This window comes from Camarhynchus parvulus, chromosome 1A (genome assembly GCF_901933205.1).
Source record: "Camarhynchus parvulus chromosome 1A, STF_HiC, whole genome shotgun sequence".
Classification (NCBI taxonomy): Eukaryota; Metazoa; Chordata; class Aves; order Passeriformes; family Thraupidae; genus Camarhynchus; species Camarhynchus parvulus.
This window is the reverse complement of record NC_044586.1, coordinates 4436927-4456555: the sequence shown is the minus strand read 5'-3', so window position 1 is coordinate 4456555 and position 19629 is coordinate 4436927. Positions and strand designations below refer to the sequence as shown.

General features: G+C 47.8%; 1 protein-coding gene across 2 annotated transcripts; it reads right to left on the bottom strand.

The window, feature by feature from the left end:
* Positions 1-161: 161 nt before the first annotated feature.
* On the bottom strand, positions 162-18698 carry BID (BH3 interacting domain death agonist). Of its 2 annotated transcripts, none has more exons than XM_030959602.1 (7): positions 18606-18698; positions 7820-7928; positions 6388-6454; positions 4378-4564; positions 2996-3138; positions 1993-2196; positions 162-1026 (listed from the first exon to the last, which is right to left on the bottom strand). In XM_030959602.1, the coding sequence occupies exons 3-7, from the start codon at positions 6394-6396 to the stop codon at positions 1015-1017; spliced, it is 555 nt and encodes a 184-aa protein (XP_030815462.1). In that variant the 5' UTR covers positions 6397-6454; positions 7820-7928; positions 18606-18698; the 3' UTR covers positions 162-1014. The 2 variants fall into 2 exon arrangements, with proteins under 2 accessions (XP_030815462.1, XP_030815463.1); XM_030959603.1 differs by lacking the exon at positions 18606-18698 and adding an exon at positions 18216-18450.
* Between the last annotated feature and the right edge of the window lie 931 nt (positions 18699-19629).

Below are 19629 nucleotides of genomic sequence, written 5' to 3'. Positions count from 1 at the left end.
AAGGTGGTCTTACTTACAGGAAACTTGATTATTCAAGGCACAGGGACAGGACCAGAGTGTCTCTACTGCTGGCAGCTGCATCAGAAGCCATGGTGAAGTAGAAGAATACCATGAGTACTTGCACAAAAAATTTTCAGGTGGAGAGTGAAAGTCTGCAGAGCTGTAGTAGCCATCAGGAATGAAATTTTTATTTAAGTTAAAAAAACCCTACAAAATATTTACATACTTGGAAAAATCCTGAGGCAGCTGGATCACAGGTGACACATTTGTCACCTTGTCTAATTATGTATCAAACAACCTGAGTCCAAGTTTGTTCGGCCTGAGACTACAAAATATGCTACTTTTTCTTAAGCATATTCAGGTTGCATTCTCAAAAAACTTTCCCTGTGCCTACCTCACCCTTTTCTTTACATTTTTTTCTGTCAGTTTTATTTTTCAAGGAAACAGAGGAGGATGGTGATTGATACTGAAGTATCCTGGTGTCACCCTTCTCTGGGCACACCCCACCCTTAGCCCTCAGGGATCTGTTCCCTCTTGCTTCCAGCTTCTCATCAAAATAAACCTGATTCCCACCCACCCTCGCTGATGAACCACCCATTCCATAGCCTGAGGCCTTCCTGGGAACAACATTCAGCACGGCTCAGCTGCAGGAGCAGGGCTGGGAAGTGAATAACTAAAGCAAAATACTACAGATGCTTAGAAAAACCACAGAGGACAGGCCCTGTGCCCACTGGGCCTGTGGAGGCACAAGGCAGGCTCTGCACAAAATCTGCTGCTGCTAAATTAAAAAATACTGTGAAAGGAAAGAGGCAGGCACTACTCCCTACAGGTACTGGCAGAGCTGGCAGGCAGCTCACACTACTATTACTGCTGTGCTAGTCTACAAAAGCCTATCTATGAAGCTCTGCCATCCTTTTCACAGCTGTATATCAAAAGTTAGGGGAAAATAACATAATCTTCATCCATCAGCGACAGTCTTCATTAATTCGCATGCTCTACACAGGCCTGGAGAGCTCACTCACCCAGCTGGAGGGAGAGAAACAGAAGGGGCATTATGAACAGCAGCAGGGTTCTTCTCCCGCGCCAAGCCCTGCCCTGCGCCTGCCCAGGGCAGCTCCACCGTGCACCAACACTGCCACCTGCCGTGCTGCTTCCTTCCCGTGCCAGCAGCAGGACGCGGCCACGGGGACAGTGGGGGACAGCGCCGGGGCCAGCTCCAGGCCTCTCCCTGCCCTCGGTGCTGCCAGCCAGCTGGGGCAGCAGCACGGGCCAGTCTCACACAAGTGACTTATGTCTGGCATAACTCAGCACGCTGGAGCCAAAGTGAGTGAAGGGAAGGGCAGGGTTGAAGGACACGGCACAGTGACACCGTGCCCAGGGTGAGGCAAAGTGACAGCATGAGCCAGGCCCATCTGCAGGTTCCTGCCAACACTGTCCCTGGCAAGGCTGCAGTGCAGGAGTGTCCCTGCCTCTGCCCAAGTGCCAACAGAGAACAAGAACCGATTTGACTACTGCTCATTGCTAGTGTTAATTCTCAAGAGCAATTCCTTTCCCCTTCCACTTCTCTCAAGCTTGAGGGAGCTGAGGAAGACAAGAGCAGAGAGCTCAGGGTCAAGACACTGGGGAAATGCAGCCAGTAGAGCTCAGGGTCAGGCTTTCTTTCCCTGAGGGAATGAAAGAATCATTAACCAGAATGTTATTGGTAGAGCTCCCTGAGGAGATTGCAGGAGGAGAGGAGCAGTCACAGCTCTCTCTGCCTGACAGAACAAATGCACTCTGTTCACTGGCTGCTCTGAGAGGGGGAGCAAGCAGATGTGACATGACCCCCTGAAGCACACTCGTTTCCAGAGCTCTGCAGGGACTGACATTGCCTTCTGGCCCAACCTCCAGAGCACTACAGGCAGTCCAGAGCTAGGCCACCCCTCAGGGAATAACCCAGGACAGCTAAAAGGCTGGCTGTGACTCCCAACAGAGCTGTTTGACAGCACTCACCATATCAACAATGTAGTTGTGGAACTGCCGGTTCATGTAGTTCACAGTGGTGTCGAAGACACGGCGCAGAAGGAAAGGCACTGTATTCACAATTTTCTTAGTCAACACCATTGCTAGCACCAACATGGCCTTCTCCTGTTCCATGTCTGAGGGGATGGCTTGTATGAGCTCTCTCACTACCCGGGACATGTGCCGGGTTATCTCCTGTGTGGAAGGAAGAGAGGGATCTCAGTGTCACAGCTGTGGCAGCAAGGGCTCTCAGCACTGCCAGGACTGTGCTAAATAACTCATGTGCTTCTTGCAACACCCCAGGATGCTGCTCCCCTTCCTCCCAGCCATGGCAGCCAGCCTGTTACGTAAAAAAACACCCCAAAAATCTATGGCTCTTGATCCAGATGTCGATCCAATCCTTGGATAGCCTTCCTTTTCCTTTTTAACACAAGAGACCTCACACTCTGCTTCCCTTGCACAGCAGCAAGGCATGTTAGATGCTGGGCCAACTGCATCTAGGAAGGGGCCTAAACCCACTGCTACTCCCAACACTGTGCCTATGAACACAGAGCATCAGAAAAGGGTCTCATGACTTGCTGTCTCTTCAGTGCTCAGCAACAAGCACAAGTTAAGCCCCTGTCACTAACCTGCTCAATTTTTACCCATATGATGGTCAGCAGATATACAGGACTTGGCACCGACGTGCAAAGATCTTAAGTACCAAAACTAAGCCTTAGCAGACTGTTCATTTTCCAAGATAAGCCATGGGCCATCAAAAGAAGGACAAAATGCCCCAAAGTCAGTCCTTTTCCACAACCACCATTTCATCATCTGCAGAAAGGAGATGAGCCCAAGGAACCAATTTACACATTAACTTCTGCCACAGAATCACCTCTAACAAATCTTCAAAGGTAAATGTTTGGGATTAATTTTCAGATGCCTTCAAAGTCACAGCAGGAAGGATGCAGAATATTTAAAAGGAGAACTGCTTATCAGGCTGCTTTTCACTCACCTCATTAGACAGATTCTCATTCATAAAATGCTGCACTAGGCCATTTACTACTCTTTCTTGGATTTCTTTATCCAACTGGTCTCCAATCTCGGCGAGCTGAGCAGCAATGATCCGGATAACCTCTTCATTTGTTGGAGCCAACCCTGCCAACACAAAGAGCAGAATTTAATTCACAGGATGTAGTCAGACCAGGTTCAGTACAGGTCACAGCATTTTGCTAATATCCATTAGCAACCTCCTTCCCAGCCCTGAGTGTATTCATGACAGATCTAAGCACAATTTAAGTGTACCCAGGTTGCTTACAAGAAATTGTGGCAAACAGGGGTTTGTATCTGTAGTTTAGGTGAAGTGCAGCTTCACCCTGCCCAAAAAAATCACTGCAGGGCATGTTAGAACATCTCCAACCAAAATTTGAACAGGACAGTTACTGCCAACATCCTGCCCAGAAAGGGGAATTGAGAAGCTGTGCAACACATTGAAGGTCTTTTTCAACCTAATTATTCTAGACTTCAAGTGACTTGTCAGGACTTGTCTCTTAAGCACCACCTAAAATACAGCAACTCACAGAATAGTTGGAGTTGGAAGGGACCTTGAAAGGCCACCTTATCCAAACCCCCTACAATAAGCAAGGACATCTTCAACTAGACTAGACTGCTTGAAGCCCCAGCCAAACTGACCTTGAATGTTTCCAGGGGTGGGGCATCCATCACCTCTTTGGGCAACCTGTGCCAGTGTTTTACCGTCCTCATTGTAAAAATCTTCCTTACATCTAGCCTGAATCTGTCCTTTTTCAGCTGAGAACCTTAGACCTTGTTCTACCTGCTTTTGGCATGAGACCTATGCAAATTTACTGTGGCAGTTCCTCCTCACCCTGCTTCAGCTGAGGTCAATGTGCCAGCTGACACACCCTGGGCAAGGGGCAGCAGCCACCCTGCAGATGGCTAGCAAAGCAGGAACAGGACCAGAAGCTACTTGAGGAACAGTTTTCACCAGACTGGTAGAGCAGAAAGGGATTCACCCAGTACCAGAACTCAAGTTGTTCCAAGATCCTAGCCCAAGTATTGATACTGCCTGAGGAGCAGGGTGAGGCCTAACTTAACTGCTTAGTATCACACTCCTTGAGGGCAGCTATCACCAGTACCAGCTTTGTGCCTTTGTCTGATGTGCTGCAGACAAAACCCAGTGACAGGTGCTCTAGAAATCCATGGAAAGTGCCAAGCACTAAGTGTTAAATTCCCGACCAACAGCCACACAGTGAAGTTTCTCAATAGAGAAAACATTACTCCTCTGAAACAGACAATAAATACAAACAAAGATAGGAAATGTGGAAAGAAAACCACCATGTTCAGAGAGACATGTGGGATGGAGCAAAGCTTGCTCACCTACGTCACCATTCCGGAAGTGGCCACTGCGATTGCCATCGGTCTGCAGCTCGTCATCATCGCTCCCTTGGTACAACATGATCTGCTGGCTTTGCAGGGAATGCAGCTGGTCTTTGAACTTACAGTCAGAGGATACCTCCAGGAAGCTGAACAGCAATGCATGCTCCATCTGAAGAGGTCCATTGATCTGAAACATAAGGAGATCACTGTTAAGCCCAGGCCTAAAAATGTCCCACTCAGAGCATCCAGGCATGCACTGTTTGCCAACCCTGACACGTCTCTGTGGCCTCCTCTGGGCACCCATCAGCCAGGGGCTGCACAAGGCCTCAGCAAATGCAGACTGACTCCTGGATGTGGACCCACACAGGACTGTCCCATGGGGAACAACAGAAGGCTCTGCTCTTACAAACTGGTGTTGAAAACCCAGCTCACCTCCTCCTCACCTTTCCAGCTGTGGCAATGGCAGTAGCCCCAGTACAAGTTCCTCTTTTGAGACAGGTGTGAGTTCAGCAAAACCCATCCACACCTGTGTTTGGAAGGGTTTCATCCCTATATTTGGGAACTGGGCATTCTACTTGCTGTGCATAAAGACGGCGGGAGCTCCCCACTTCCATGTAATCAGAGCAGAGCAGTAACAAGGTGGGAAATAGAGATAAGAGCATAAGGCTGCAAAAACCCCCAAGGTTCACATTTCTTCTCCCTCTTCAAAGGAACCTCAACCAGCTCCATAAAAAACCTGTTTAGCTCCTCACAGAGACCCAAGCAGCTGCTCACAAGAGAAGTGACATGAGATGGCAGATCAGTGCCACCTCCAGTGGCACATTCACCCCAAGTAAATGGGCACGTGCTGTCTTCATGACCATACAACCTGCAGCCTTCAAGCAAGGCAGCACAGAGTGCCCAAATTAATTAGGTTGAGGAGGTCCATGAGGCAGACAGACTGATGGGGGAAAGAGGACCCACTGGAATACCAGGCCTCATAACCAACTAAGGCCTCCAGAAAACCAGGAGACTCTCCAAAAATTTTTAGATAAACAGGTAAGAGAGTAGGATGTGGTATAAGCACAGAAATAAAGTAAGAAAGAAAATCTTTACTCTGGTATGCAGATGTATGCCTGTAAGTAAATACTTAGGCCTAATTTTATTTAAGGAGAAAAAAAATAGTTAAAGAAGAATGGTTTGTTATGCTGACAATATGCAACCAGGATGAACTTGGTAACTGAAAGGGAATTTTGGGGAGTGGAACCTTGCAAAGCCTCAACATGACCATATCTGACTGGGCAAACAAAAGGGGGAACAAAGTCAACAAACGGCAGGGTTCAGAAATGGAAACAAATGGAAAATAAAGGATATGATCAGTCAGAGATGAACAGAAGGCACACCTTCCATGATCTGAGCATGCATGTTTACAGACAGTAGTGCAGGTCCCCTGGTGGCAATCCCCTTCAACAGCCTGCTGGGCTGTTCATTGGGTTTGTCACTGGTACTTTTTTCAATCATATTGTGTTCAAAAGGCTTGTGGGAGGGCAGAGTAGGAAGTTAGAACTGTATCCCAATATCAACTGGGCTGGGGGAGGATGACAGACATTTCAGTTACAGTTCAATGTGTAAGACTTAAGTGTGCTAAGTAACAGCATCATAATTGTGTTTAACATCACAAAAAGCAATGCAATGCACTGATCACAGGGCTGTGCCCATTCCTTTATTAGTTTTAGCAGTCTGTAGCTTTATTAATAAACATTGTAGTCTCTTACACAGCTACATCTCCAGCTTGCAGTCCCAAGGGGAAGTGTCACACTAAGAGCTGCAAGAAGCAGCTTGCAACCTAACTGGTTCCATCCACTTCCTTGTATTCAGAGCAGTGCCAGGAACACTGCAGAAATTCTGGGAAATTCAAGAAGGACACCAGCCAACACAGAGACTTATCCCCTTCAAAGTATCTCAGGATAAGTGTACCAGAGAACCACTGCACACTGTGAACAGCTGACTTGAGACATGTTTGACTCTAACCTGTTCCATAATGGCTTCAGGGACAGCAGCTCCCTTCACCCTCTGCTTCAGACCAGAAATCCTCGTCCTGTGAAAGAGTAAGAAAGAAAAGTGTGAAAAGAATAAAATTCCCATAAATTCACATCTTGCAGCTGTACTTATGTTTCTGGCCATGTCTCATAGTAAATGTCCCTTTTAGTGGTGCATATCCCTATTTCTGGAGAGAGATGCCCATCACACACCATGAAAAAGGGCTGAGGAAAACTACAACTGTCTCAGTGAGAGGGGCCCTGTGAATGAGAGGCACAAATCTCCTTCCTGCCATAGACTGTGCCAGACAGTGGAATCACACAACCTACAAACAGGGCTTTAAAGCCAAGAGCTGCTGTTGGGTAAGGGTGGAACAACCCTCCATGGAGCCAGAGGCTGCAATGAAGAGCAAGGTGATCAGAGAGGAACTCCTGGGAGCAGGTGAGCTGACAGGTCTGCATGCACAGCAGAATATTCTGAAATGAAAAACCCAGCTGACATTGCTGCACATCCACAGGGCATTGAGGGTGCCTCTCCCCTCCCTCCATGCAAGAGATCCACATGGATACTCAAGCTCATTTCAGTACTTCCCAACAAACACCATGATGGGAAAGGTTGGATCAAGTGCCAACAGAGGCTTCCAGTCACATGAGTGCAACTCTGCAAAGCCTCCAGGGAGGCTAGCTAGGAGGAAGGGAGAGAGCAGGACAGAGCCCAAGGGAAGAGGCACCCAGTGAGGGAGCACACAGGGCACAGGGGAGCCTCCCTCTCTCCCTCACAAAGGGGAGATGTAGGAGCACAGTGCTCCCTCCTCATCCTGCCAGGAGCAGCTGACGGGTGGGTCAGAACCTTGCATTTGGTGCCTTGGACACAACAGTCCCACAGCTGCACACTCAAGACTCTGGCTCAGCTCCTGATGAGCAGGGCCTGGCTGAAAGTGGGCACTCCCTCCCTACCAAGCCTTCTTCACCCAGGGCAACAACCTGGTTGTTATGCAAGCACTTCTAAACCAAAAATGGGCTGGAGGCACTAAGGAACCCAAACAAACAGCCTGCTACCCATCAAAGACCTGGGCTAGTGATAAATGACTATTTCACAACAATCCCTGACATCTGTGTTTTAAATAACTAAGCATGTTAGAAAAGAGGGAAGTGAAAGCAGAAAGAAATTCAAACTCTGAAGCAAACCACAGTCATATTTTAAGAGACCATGAATCTCCCAACTTCTCAAAGGCTCCCAGAAGTCCAAGACCAAAATACAATCTGCAATATGCCCGAAACACACAGCAGCCCACAGGAAGCCTCTTCACCATGAGCTCTTCTTTTAATGAAATTATGTCCGACTGACAGCTACAACACAGGCTTATCCCTTGCTGATTTGCATTTTCCTCTGTTCCATTCAAATCCCTATTGCTGCTACTCACCTCTACCCTAAGGAGTGTTCTGGCTGGGGACAGTCCTCTATCCTGTTCTTTGGGATTTGAAAGGGCTCTGAAACAGGTCAGGGGGACTCCTCTTCTGGGCTTGACTTTGCTGGAAGAGACACAGATGTTAAGTCAGGTTTGAGAACTCAGAACACTGAGATTAAGAGGAAAGTGGGGATTTAGAATCAAGTCTGTGGCAGGACTTTGGCTTTGTGCAAACCACTCAGGAGCTGTCCACACAAGCAATATTTCTATAGGATAGGTAAAGGTTTGCACATATTCTGATTTTAGAGATAACATTCCTTTTCAATGCAATTTTCCCACTCTCTGCTTTAAATGAAGAGGCACAGACTGCTCCAGCCCAGCCAGGTGCCTGCTGCACCTGCAGATGTCAGTGGCTGTGCAGGGAGAAGAGACCTACAACACATGTGGGTTCTTCCCTTCCCCCAGGGATCAAATTAGCTCTGTGTAGATACAGACACTCCTCAGGCCAAGTCCACAAAAATAGAGACATTAAAAAAGTCACCCACCATAGCTACAAATAGCAATTTTGTCTACTCCTGCACATGAGCACAGATAAAACAAACACACAAATAGAACAATGAAAAGTTCCACCACACTCCAAAGTACTAATATGGCAAAAAATGAAGACAAGGGAGCCTGAACACAACTTCACAAACTGAATTTCCTAAACCAAAGATTGGCCACCCATGCAGTGAATGACCCTGAAGGCAATACCTGCCCTCAGCTAGAAAGTTCTGCTTGGGTGGTCAAAAACACACCAGAGAAGAGGAAAAAGGATTTCTCTCCACCCCAAAATGGCTTCCTACTTCTACAATACAGGGCTAATTATTTTTTATTTTAGTTAACTAGTAATTACAGGAACCTCAAGTTTTGCATAACTACTTTGCAAATCAATGCAAAGGGCTTCAGGACTCATGAAGTTCCTGCCGAGAAGTCAAATTCCTTAATGGGATCTCAAAAAAACCCCCAAAAAAGTCAAATGTAATCATGCTGATACCACCCCAATTTTTTAATCATTAAGACTTTGGAATCCTATTAGTTTTAGTCTCAGATTGAGACTGTTTATGGTGGAGGGAGAGAGGTTACCTTATATTGGGTAAAAAGAATCTTTAGTTGGAGAAGGAGAAAAGACTGATAAAGGGTACAAACACCATCTGCACTCAGATTCAGAGTCAAACTAGAACATTTGCTAAGGCTGCTTTAGGACTGCTGAAATCCTGGAATGAATTTCTACAGAATATGATATTTTAATTGAAACATCAACTAATTTTAATACATTGTTCATTTTTTACTTCAATTCACTCATTAGACAAATGAACTTTGTAAGAAGCTCATATTTCTTTGTGAGAAATGAGCTGCTTCTGAGAAATCACTAAATGCCTTGAAGTGTTCAACACATAAGACTACAACCAGCTTTTTAGACTACAACCTGTTCTTTCTCTCTTTCTTAGACAAAAAAATGAAGGGGGTACTTTAACCACTTAAATCAGTTCTACAGAAACAAAGTAGGGCATGTTCATTCCAACTCAACATTGCATGGGATGCAGGACTGTGGGAGAGGCTTATGGCAAGAAAACAATTCCAGTTGGAGAAGCACATCCACCAGCAGCCTGTCAGTGCAGTAGGAAAGACCTCATTCCACCCACACACAGCAGTTTTCTCACGTGAATTCTGGGATTTTTCACAACTGAACTCTGTGGATGCTTCCTCCAGAGCTCCTTAGATGGGGCTGAGCACACCCTGAGGGACGGGACTGACTGCTCTCCAGCCACACAGCTCCTTCAGGTCTGGTGTCCCATCTTCTGTTTCTCCCTCTCATTCCCAAGTTACACAATCCTTTAAATCTCACAAGGAACTCACCACAGGAGCTTTTCCCATCTGCAACCCAGCAATGAGGGGTGGCATCACTAGAGGCAAGAGCAGGCAGGGCCAGAACCCTCCAGGTCTTAAGGAGAGACGGCACTGCAAGTTTGCAGGGTGGAAAAGAGGGAGAAGCAGGGACTGCAAGACAATTGGCACTCCATGCCTCTCTCCCACATCAAGCAGTGAGGGGTATTCCAAAGGAAAAGCCTCATGCACTGTGTAACACCATGGTTACCTGCTGGGGGAACTCCCCACAGCTCTCATGGCTGCCGTAACAGCAGCAGGTCCCAAAATCCCTGCAGCAGTGCTAAGTCACCCTACAAATCAGTTTTCATCTCCACACTTGTGCTACATCTTCAAGACAGCTCAGAAAAGCAGCCACCCCACAAACAGTGCCTCTGCTTAGCATCACTTCCCCTCAGATTCCTCACCTCCCCTCACAGCTCAGTCTGGAGTTACTATTTCAGCTCCAGCAGACATGTCTGGTCAGGAAAACACTGTTTTCAGCAGGGAAGGCACAGGCCTGCAAAGACTGACTCCTTTAATACAGTGTCTGGACTATGGGTCAATGGACCTATTGTGTGAGCTGTCAAGATGTTTATGTCTCACATTTGAGTTAGGAGCAATTAAAATCTCCAGAGCAGAAACCACAATGAAGCATCAGTCACTGCAAAGTCAAAAACTTCCAATCTGAGGATTGCTTTCCCTGCGTGGCAGCTGAAAGGTAAGAACTTCAGGTGTGGCAGACAGGATGACATCATTATTGAGAGAGGTAAAACAGTGACTATTTCTGCCTTCCAGGGCCTGGTGGCACTTCCCTGTCCTGTAGGCAGATATTTCACTGCTGAGCTACAGAGCCAGGCCATCATTTTACAGGCAGAGAAAGCAAGCATTTGGTATGTCCTGACATTTTAAATCCATATATCAAACCATAACCACTCAATTCTACTGTCCTCATGAGAACTTGCCACAGGCACAACTACTTTAAATATCCAGTCACTACTGGAAAATAAAGAAAGAGAAACAGCACCACAGACTTAGGAAGTTCCCTACTTGAGGATATTCTGAGCTGTGCTACTGTTGTCTGCAGCACTTCAGGTCAGGAGAGTGTAAGCAAATACCACATCACAGAGCCCAAAGTCACCAAAAGCAATGCTCCACTTCTAGCCCATAAAGCCAACAGGAACTAAACAGCCCAGGGAAGGTACCTTGTTGGTGTGCCAAACCAACAGTGCTGAGTAAATAGGATGTTATCATCACCACAGGAAACCTGTCCCCATCACTCCTTACCCTGCAAAGGATTTGCCAGCCTGTACCAGTGTTCAGAACACCCCAAGATTTTGCCTCATCCCTAAAGCAGAATTTGCTTCTAGGCTCTGGAAAGAGAAGCAGTGTGGTGGGAGGACAGAGACACTGCAACGTGTAAGCCAGCTGAAGGATGGGCTCAACAAGGCCCTCTGGCCATGTGTGGATGCACACACACTCACAGAGCTGTGAAACTAAAGCATGGTTTGGTACATCTGGTTAACACCAAAGCCACTGGCTTGGAGAGTGTCAGGACTTCCCCTGCCACAGGGAACACTGCTTCGAAACCAAGGGTATTTTCCACCCTTTGGGCTCTGAGGGAGGATGCAACATCAAGAGCTTGTTTTGGAAGTGGTAAACTGACAAACCATGAGGTGCATTCTTGGAGATAGCAGTAGCTCAGTAGCCCAGAGCAGGACACACCTCCTCCCCCAGTCACTTGCCGTTTATTTGCTTGGCTTTTGGGAGGAATGCCCCATTACTCAGGAATCATGAGCATTTTTACTTTTGCTTCTTTATGCTGCTTTAGCACAGAATTATCATCTCAGTCTGGATACCAAGCATTCTCAGCTGTCTATTTTGGCTTAAAAATGCATTGCACTCTTTGTTTAAAGGGGGTTTATCTTCTTCTTTGGAAGAAAAACTTTATTAGAGACAACTCTAAAAAGAAGCTCTCAGTAGGTTTTTTTGATAGAAATTTATGTAAGTTTCTGAAGATCTTTTGTCTTTTCACAATGACGTGAATTGCAGCAATCTTCCAGTTATCAGGACAGTACTTTGACTTCTTAGGAAGAAAAACACCCAAATCCCTCATCAATCACCCTTCTCATTTGGCTCAAAAACCTCTGGTGACCAGCCCCACGCAGCACATGAATGCGTAAGAAGGAGCACTGCCATATTACCAACGCTCTTTAAAAACCAGGTAGGCAGGAACTTTCCATCAGTGTGGTTTCTGTATTGGATCACTGACAGAGGCAGCATGACAACATTTTCATTCTTCAGCAGCCAGCCTACAGACACAGCTGAGCTTAAACTGAGTCAGCAGGAAGCCTGCAGCTGGAATTTGAATTCAGCTAACTACAGCTGGACCCAAACAGAATTTCCACATGTTTTGGGCATAGCCAAGTCTAAGAGGCAAGGGCAGGACTTGGATCTTGGCTATCAGAGTGCAGGCAGATTCTTGGATCCGGCACTGGGCTGTTTCTCCCCTCTGCTGCTGAGCAAAGGAACTCCAGCCTGGTAAGCTCCTCCTGCACTTCACCTCCTCGGTAAGGTTAGGGAAATACTTCTATCTTTCCTTGGGACCTGGCTGGAGGGAGCGGAGCAAACCCTGATGAAAAAGCACCATCACCACTATCACACAAGCCTGCTGCTCTTTACGGCGCTGGCTTCCCGTTCAAAATGTAACTATTGCGGCCCAGCAACTGCAACAGACCCCTGCTCTAATGGCACAGTGCCTCTGCAAGCAGCTCTTATGTTTGCCTCTTAGAAATGATGGCAAAGCAGAAAGCACAGAGGAATCACAGTTCCAGCGTTTTGACATTATCAAGGAAGGACAAACAGACTGAGAGCAGGCAGTACTGGGACAAACTCCAGCCATCACTGGTGACGTGCAAGCGATGGTGTCCAACTAGAGAAATGCAAGAATTGCTCCTGGATTTAGAGCATGCCCCAGCTGGGCCATGGGCACTGCACCCTTGCACTCTGGCAAAGCTGCTTTTACTCTGGAGCAGTGAAAGAGTGCCCAGCTCCTGCAGCAGACACAGCCTCAGCACCTGGCAACAGTGCTCCGAGAGTTGCAGGTGCCACTAGGACAGGCTCTGCCAGCCACAGGATCTCAGAAAGTGGGACTGGACACAAGAACTGCCATGCCACCTACAGGACTAAACAATTAGTTTTAATACATGTACTACTGTTCAGTGCCAGCATGAGCACAGAGCAGCCATCAGTCAGAAAATCAGGAATGCCATATCATTTTGGAACTTAGATGCATTTCACTGCTGATACCAGCAGTAAAGAGAAATGTAAATCTGTCTTTCCTTTGCTTGACTGGCAAGTTAGATAAGCAAAGCAAGAAACTGGTCAGAAGTAATTAAAAAAAGAATTCAAAAAGACAGCTTTATGGACACAGGTGGCCCCTAACAGTAGCATTCCCTCTGCCTTTCAGGCCATATGAGTAGGCAAGAACTGCCTTTCTAGACCGGTAAGCACCAGAATTATCTGCACTGCTTTCTGGAATAAACAGAAGCTGTAAAGATGCTTGAGTGTGAAGTTTAAATACTGGATCAGAGTGACCCATCAGAAATTACATCAGAATAACATTTCAGCACTTCAGGAGCTCCCTGCTTAGCTAAAACAAGTGTGCTGATGCAACAGCCAGGATTGCACTCATGGAGCTGCTAAGCAACGATTCAGCGCACTGGACAATTTACTGTCAAGGGAATTCTCAGAGCTGGTATTCCCCAGAATTACTTCAGTGGAGCCTGCTCACCCTCTCAGGCTCTGAACATTCATCATAAAAACACCCAAAGCATTTCTAAGAAAGTAGTACAAAGACAAATCTTCACAGCTGCACACTCATGTGCTCTGACAGCATCCACAACCCTGTGCGCCAATATTTGACATCTTTCCCAGAATATGAAAATGAATTTTCCACAGGCTCTCCTCCTCCTAAACATCAAGTGTATCAGAGATGTAAATGCCTCTTACATGCCTCAGTTTTATCAAACAACTGTGCACCAGCACAGACAGCCAGAGATGATCCCCAGAAGGAAAATCTGGCACAGATCCTTTGATTCCCTTCTCCCACTGTGCTGCACTGCAACCTCCATGCCCACCATGACAGTTAAACTGATGAAGCCAGAACAAAAATACTTTTTAAAAAGTAATCACAATAATCTTGAAGGAATCTCTTATGACAGGAGCCCAGAAACCCTCAAGAATCTTAAAAAGAAAGTTGTGCATCAAACCAGGCAGCCAAAAATAACAGTAACTCCAAGCAGCATTCATACTGTGATCAAAGCTGTTTGACAGCAGCAGCTCATACACCGTGAGCATAAAAGAAAGCATCATCTCTTTTAAACACCTTTCTCAATGATACAGAGCTAAGAAAACACTCATTCTCAAAGAAACGCTGCAGGAGCCATTTGGGAACTGTGACAGGAAAATTGTAAACAGGTGCCTGCAGGAGTACACATTTCCTAGTGCCAGGCAAGCAGGAGATGCCTCAGCACATTGCTTCTTCCACTCAACACCTATGGGCTCTCTCCGCTGTAGGTCTACACACACAGTGAGAAAACATCTGTTCTTCTAGGAGAAAACAAATGACTGTGCAAGAAACAAAGCAAGACCATTTCACTTTCAGTTCTACCTTAGGAGGAATAGGCTGATGTTGAAACACAGGAAGAGCTTACAAAGCCAAAATACAGCAACTGCTGATCTAAGGGGATTTGTTTCACGCGGCTATCAACCCAAAGGTGTTACAGCCATTACACTGAACAGCCAGAAGCTACGCTTACCAAGGAACATATGGGTCCTTTAAAGATGAAGGAAATAGTCCAGAATATTTGAGAGACCTGGCTATTGCCCATTCTATAAACAGCAGTAAAAGCACTAGAAACTGGCCAAAGGTCACAGCAACTGCATTTTATCAGGAAATAGAGAAGGTTTGCAGACATTTAAACAAGAATGCAACATCCGTGTGTGCCATGACTGCACACACAGCCCAACTCCCCTGCTGGTAATTCAGAGAAGCTGAATAAAAGCTCTGAGAGTTTACAGGAAAGTGGGGAGCAAGCTACTGAGGTAGGAGGAGTTTAGAGCCACAATGACACTGCCCTCTCATGGCAGAAAGAGCAGAATTCCCACAATGCATGAAGGGCTACAGCCCCTTCCTCATGTTTGCCAGCAAGGGCAGTCCAGCCAAAGCCCACCCGTGCCAAGCAGCCCCATGATGGTGCAGGGACACAGGGAAAGCAGCAGACTGGATCCAGAGCAGGAGTCACCAAGAGCCCAAGGCAGTGCTAACAAAGCTCCCAGCCACGGGGCTACTCAAGGGGGGCTGAAGGATTCTTGGAGCAGCTCTTTGCAAGAAGGGTGTGAAAGAGACATGAACACAGCCCTGTGCTCTGCATGGAGCAACTGCTTCAGGATGCAGACAGGAGGCAATCCCTGCCATCTCATCCACGTGCAAGGAGGTGCCTAATCTACACCACTGGCAGCTCCAGAGAGTCCTGTTCTCTTCCCAGTATAGATGAGGTAACAGCGGGATGTCAGGACATGGTTCACTACAGACACCTGGTACAAATCAAGGCAGAAGCTTAACAGATTGCTACCAAACCTAAAGAATGACACTGGACACTGTGTGACTCAGCATCTCCTTCTATATTTTACCCCTCCTTTACTATATCCTTCTTATCTTGTCTGGGTCAAAAAAATCAGACTTGTAAAATACCTGAGGAAGGGACCCCCCATGCACATACCATAATCATAACTGATAAGCTTTAGTTAAAGCTAAACTCAGCGCCCTGCAACCTCTTCCAACCCCAAGCAAAGCCATCCAAAACCAAAAGGGGCTCAGACTGCCAAGAGTTTTGCATGTTTGGCTAAGCCATGAGCTCCACTCACTAATCAGAAATACTTTCACATACTTGGCTGTGCACGGCACACAGATGTGCAGGTAATTCCAACCCCCAAAACTCTGTAATCTGGCACAGACAAAAAGCCATAGCATGCCAAGAAAAAAGGAGAAGGCAGTTCCTTGAGAAAAAAACAACCAAAAAACCAACCCAAAATTGATAGTAAATTGTGCTCTTTCACTCATCTAGGAACTGCTAAGCAGAGAAAATGAAACCTGCCCATCTGCACACAATTCCCCTCAGCAGAGAAACCGCAGACCAGGCTGGCTCTTTCCTGCTGGGGAGTTCATACCCAGAGGCCAAAGGAGCTGCCTTATCAAGGAACCAACATCTCAAGGCTGTTCCTCCACAGTCCCACCAGCACTCCTTGCACCAGGCACAAAACCTGTTCAGTTATTAGAGACAGTCCCTCCTCCCCCCTCCCATGACTTCCAAGCCCCAGGAAGGTCTCCAAAGGTGACAGTCACTAGATTTATGTGTCTGCCTGCTCCCACTCTAAACATTTTCATTCTATTACAGAAAAAAAGCCAACCCTGTTTGATCTGTCAGCTCCTCAGGCTCCTGCAGAGTATGGATGACTCCTGTCATCCTGTTGCAGAGGAAAAACACAATATAGAGAAACATGGCATAAATGACCTCGGGTGAGAGCGTTCAGTGAATACACACACCCTCCATATAATTCCCTAATTATATTATCACAGTTCTTACTGGTTTAGAATCTAACAGAAATCCAGGTTTGCACAGGCAGCCCTGGTGGAGTGCTGTACACTGTTCTGCTGCCTGTGCACAGTGAGAAACTGAGCTGAACTCACAGCCTCAGCTGGCCTAATCTGGTTTCAAGAAACTGGGAGGGCAGGAACCCAACAAAACCACCTAACCAAAAATCTGTCACATTTTTTCTTCTTAAATTCAGCAAACGTCACCAGATGCAAACAAGAAGGTGCTGACAAATCAGAAGGGGAGGTTTGTCACACCAGCCTTTCTTGGTACAGGGCAGCCTATCCACAGGTTTACAATCACCTGTTACACTCTGCACATGCAAAACAAAGTGTTTCACCTCAGCAGGTCCCTAAGCCCTGCCAGTTCCCTCTAATGAAAGACAAGAGATCTAGAAAGGAAGACAAGAAAATGGGAAGAAACAGGTTGCAGAAATCTAGGGTACTAGAATTCTACTTTTTATACAATGCATTCTCCCAGTGTTTTTGTGTAACACCAGTGGCACAGAAGAGATCTCCACAAATGGGTGTTGCAAAGTTATCCTAAAGACACCGAACAGCACTAAAGTCATGTAAAGAGGTTGCAAAGGAGAGGAAAAAAAACCACCCACACAGAAAACCCCTTCTTTTTAAATAACACCTTTCAAGATGTTATGCTTCCACAGGCAGGTGAAAACAGTTTCAGTCTGATTAGTGACAAGAAGTTATAACAGAACAAAAACCACTCTTCCCCACAGGTGGACTTTTGCAAAAAGTCCTTTACCAAAAAAACAAACCAAAACAAAAACTTGAAAAACAATTTCCTGTCGGGGAACCACTTTGCTCTTTCCCCCACCAAACACTTTAACCGTTTGAACAGATAACAAGTATCCCATGACAAGATTATGGCCCAGATACTCCAAGAGACAAAGAAAAGTTCACCGTTTCTGAAATTAACACTGACTTCCTGAATGAAAACTTTAGTGATTTAAATTACTCTGAGGCACTATGCCTTCTTTTTTTAATTATTATTTTTATTATTATTAAAGCTACAAAATATTATCATTTAAAAGAGAGAAGAACATCCACCCTTCGCCAAACCCAGCAGTTTCAGAGCCAGTGTCACTCCAAGGTACAGAGACCATCACCAGAGCGTGTAGCTTACAGAAATACACTTCTAAGGAAGGAAACCTGCTCACTCCGTCCCTTCCACTTAACACACACTGCGCAGTCTCCTGCTCCAGCCTTCACTCGCCCCGAACCCACCAACACACCCGTGTGTCACCGGGAACGCCAGCGCCGCTCACGGCAAACAAAGGGCCAGCCAAAGGCGCTCGCCACCTCCACAGGCAGCCAGACACCCACACCTCTGGGGAAGGCAAGGAGCAGAGAGAAAAGCTCTGCTGAATAGCTGAACTGACTCATCCGTACAAGTCACCTGCTCTTCCTAAACAGGTTAGCACTATTATTAGAAATCCTTGCCTTGCCTTCTTGCTGGAGCTGCCACTCCCACATCCCTCGGCTGCGGGAAGGCTGAGGGGTCGCCGCCACAGGATTAACTCTTTGCATTGCCCGGCCAATACCGCTCGCGTCTGACAACTCTCACCAGAAACTGAGGGCGAGATGCTACAATTCACCACGCAGTCCAAAGGAAAAGAGAACTTCGTGGGGTTTTAGTAAATGCCGCCCGAGCGGGAGGGAAGCCGGTCCGCCACAGAAGCAGGGACGAGGGGAGGCGCGGAGCGGCCGGACCCCGCCGGGGGAAGCAGCGGAGGGGCCGGGGTCGATGGCAGAGCGGGGGGGCGAGGAGGGGCGAGCGGGACAGAGGCAGCGAGCGAGCAGGAAACGGAGCAAAGGAAGCAACAACCGCACCGATGAAACGCAAGGCCGGATTCCGCGGGCAGAAAGGAACCGGGAGAGCGGCCGGGAGGCAGAGGAGTGTCCAGCAGCCAGAAGAAAAAGCAGAACGCGCACACGGAGCCCTGCAGGGTCACTTCATCCCCCAGGTTTGGGGGGCTGTGAGCTGCAGCCAGCACCTCCGGCCCCGGCGCGGATGCCCCGCGGCCCAGGAGCCAGCGGGCCCGACACTCGCCCCGAGCCCGCCACGGCCACCGGCGCTTCCCGGGCGGGGCCGCGCAGCGCCGAGTCCGAGTCCCGGAGCGCGGCCGGGACGCCGCCCATGCCCACCCTGCGAGCTTCCCGCCCGACGCGGTGCCGCCGCCGAACCGCTCCCGCGGCTAGGGAGCCACATGGAACACTCACCGGGACCCGAAGCGCGGCCGCCGGGCTGTGCGCGCCGCTCCCGATATTTGAGCGCCCGCTGAGGGCCCGGCCCGGCCCCGCCCCGGGAAGGCGGGCGGGAAGGCGCGCGGCACGCGCCCGCTGAGGGCCCGGCCCAACTGCCGCGGGGCTGAGGGCGTGAGGGCCGCGAAGGGTCTGGGGCCGAGAAGCGCCCGATCCGCGCTCCGCCACAGTTCTGGAGTTCTGATGGGTCCCGACCTCGTGCTGCTTGGCCAAAGGCTCCTCATACGCCATCTACAGCCACTGCTCTCCCCGCCATATAAATGCAGATTTTCGTTTAAGATCGTTTCATGGGCTTAAAATCACAGAGCCACAGAACTAATTAGGTTGGAAAAGACCTCTGAGGTCATCGGCTCCAACTTGTGACCAGACACCGCCTTGCCAATATGGCACTGAGTGCCACATGCAGTATTTCTTAAACACCTGCAGGGACAGTGCCAGCTCCCTGGGCAGCCCACTCCAATCTAATCACCTTCCTGTGAAGAAATTATTCCCCATGTCCAACCCGAACCTCCCCTGGTGCAGTTTAAAACTTTGTGCTCTCATTCTGTCACTTGCTGCCTGAGGGAACAGGAGAGCCCCCACCTTGCTGTAACCTCCTTTCAAGTCTAGTAATACAGTCTCACTTCAACAAATTACTATTTAATACAGCCCTACACTTCAATGTAGCTCTGTTTAGAGCAATGCTTACCTGGCATTCAGTACAGGTGTCCTTCCTGACACATTTTCCTTCCTAACGTGCCCAGTCACAGTGCCAGTGCCACGCTCAGGCTTTGGATGGCCCCACAGAATGTGCCGGGGTGCCTGACCTTAGGGTGCTTTTTAAAGTCTGGGATTCTAAGAAACAGAGCTAATTCTGATTCATGTTTGAGTCATGTTGGTTTCCCAGTGGGAATAGTGTTGGGAAGAAAAAAATGACACACAAATATGTAAATTTCAAGGAACTGAAGAGAAGTGTTTGTTTCCTGAAGCTGGTTTGTCCTGA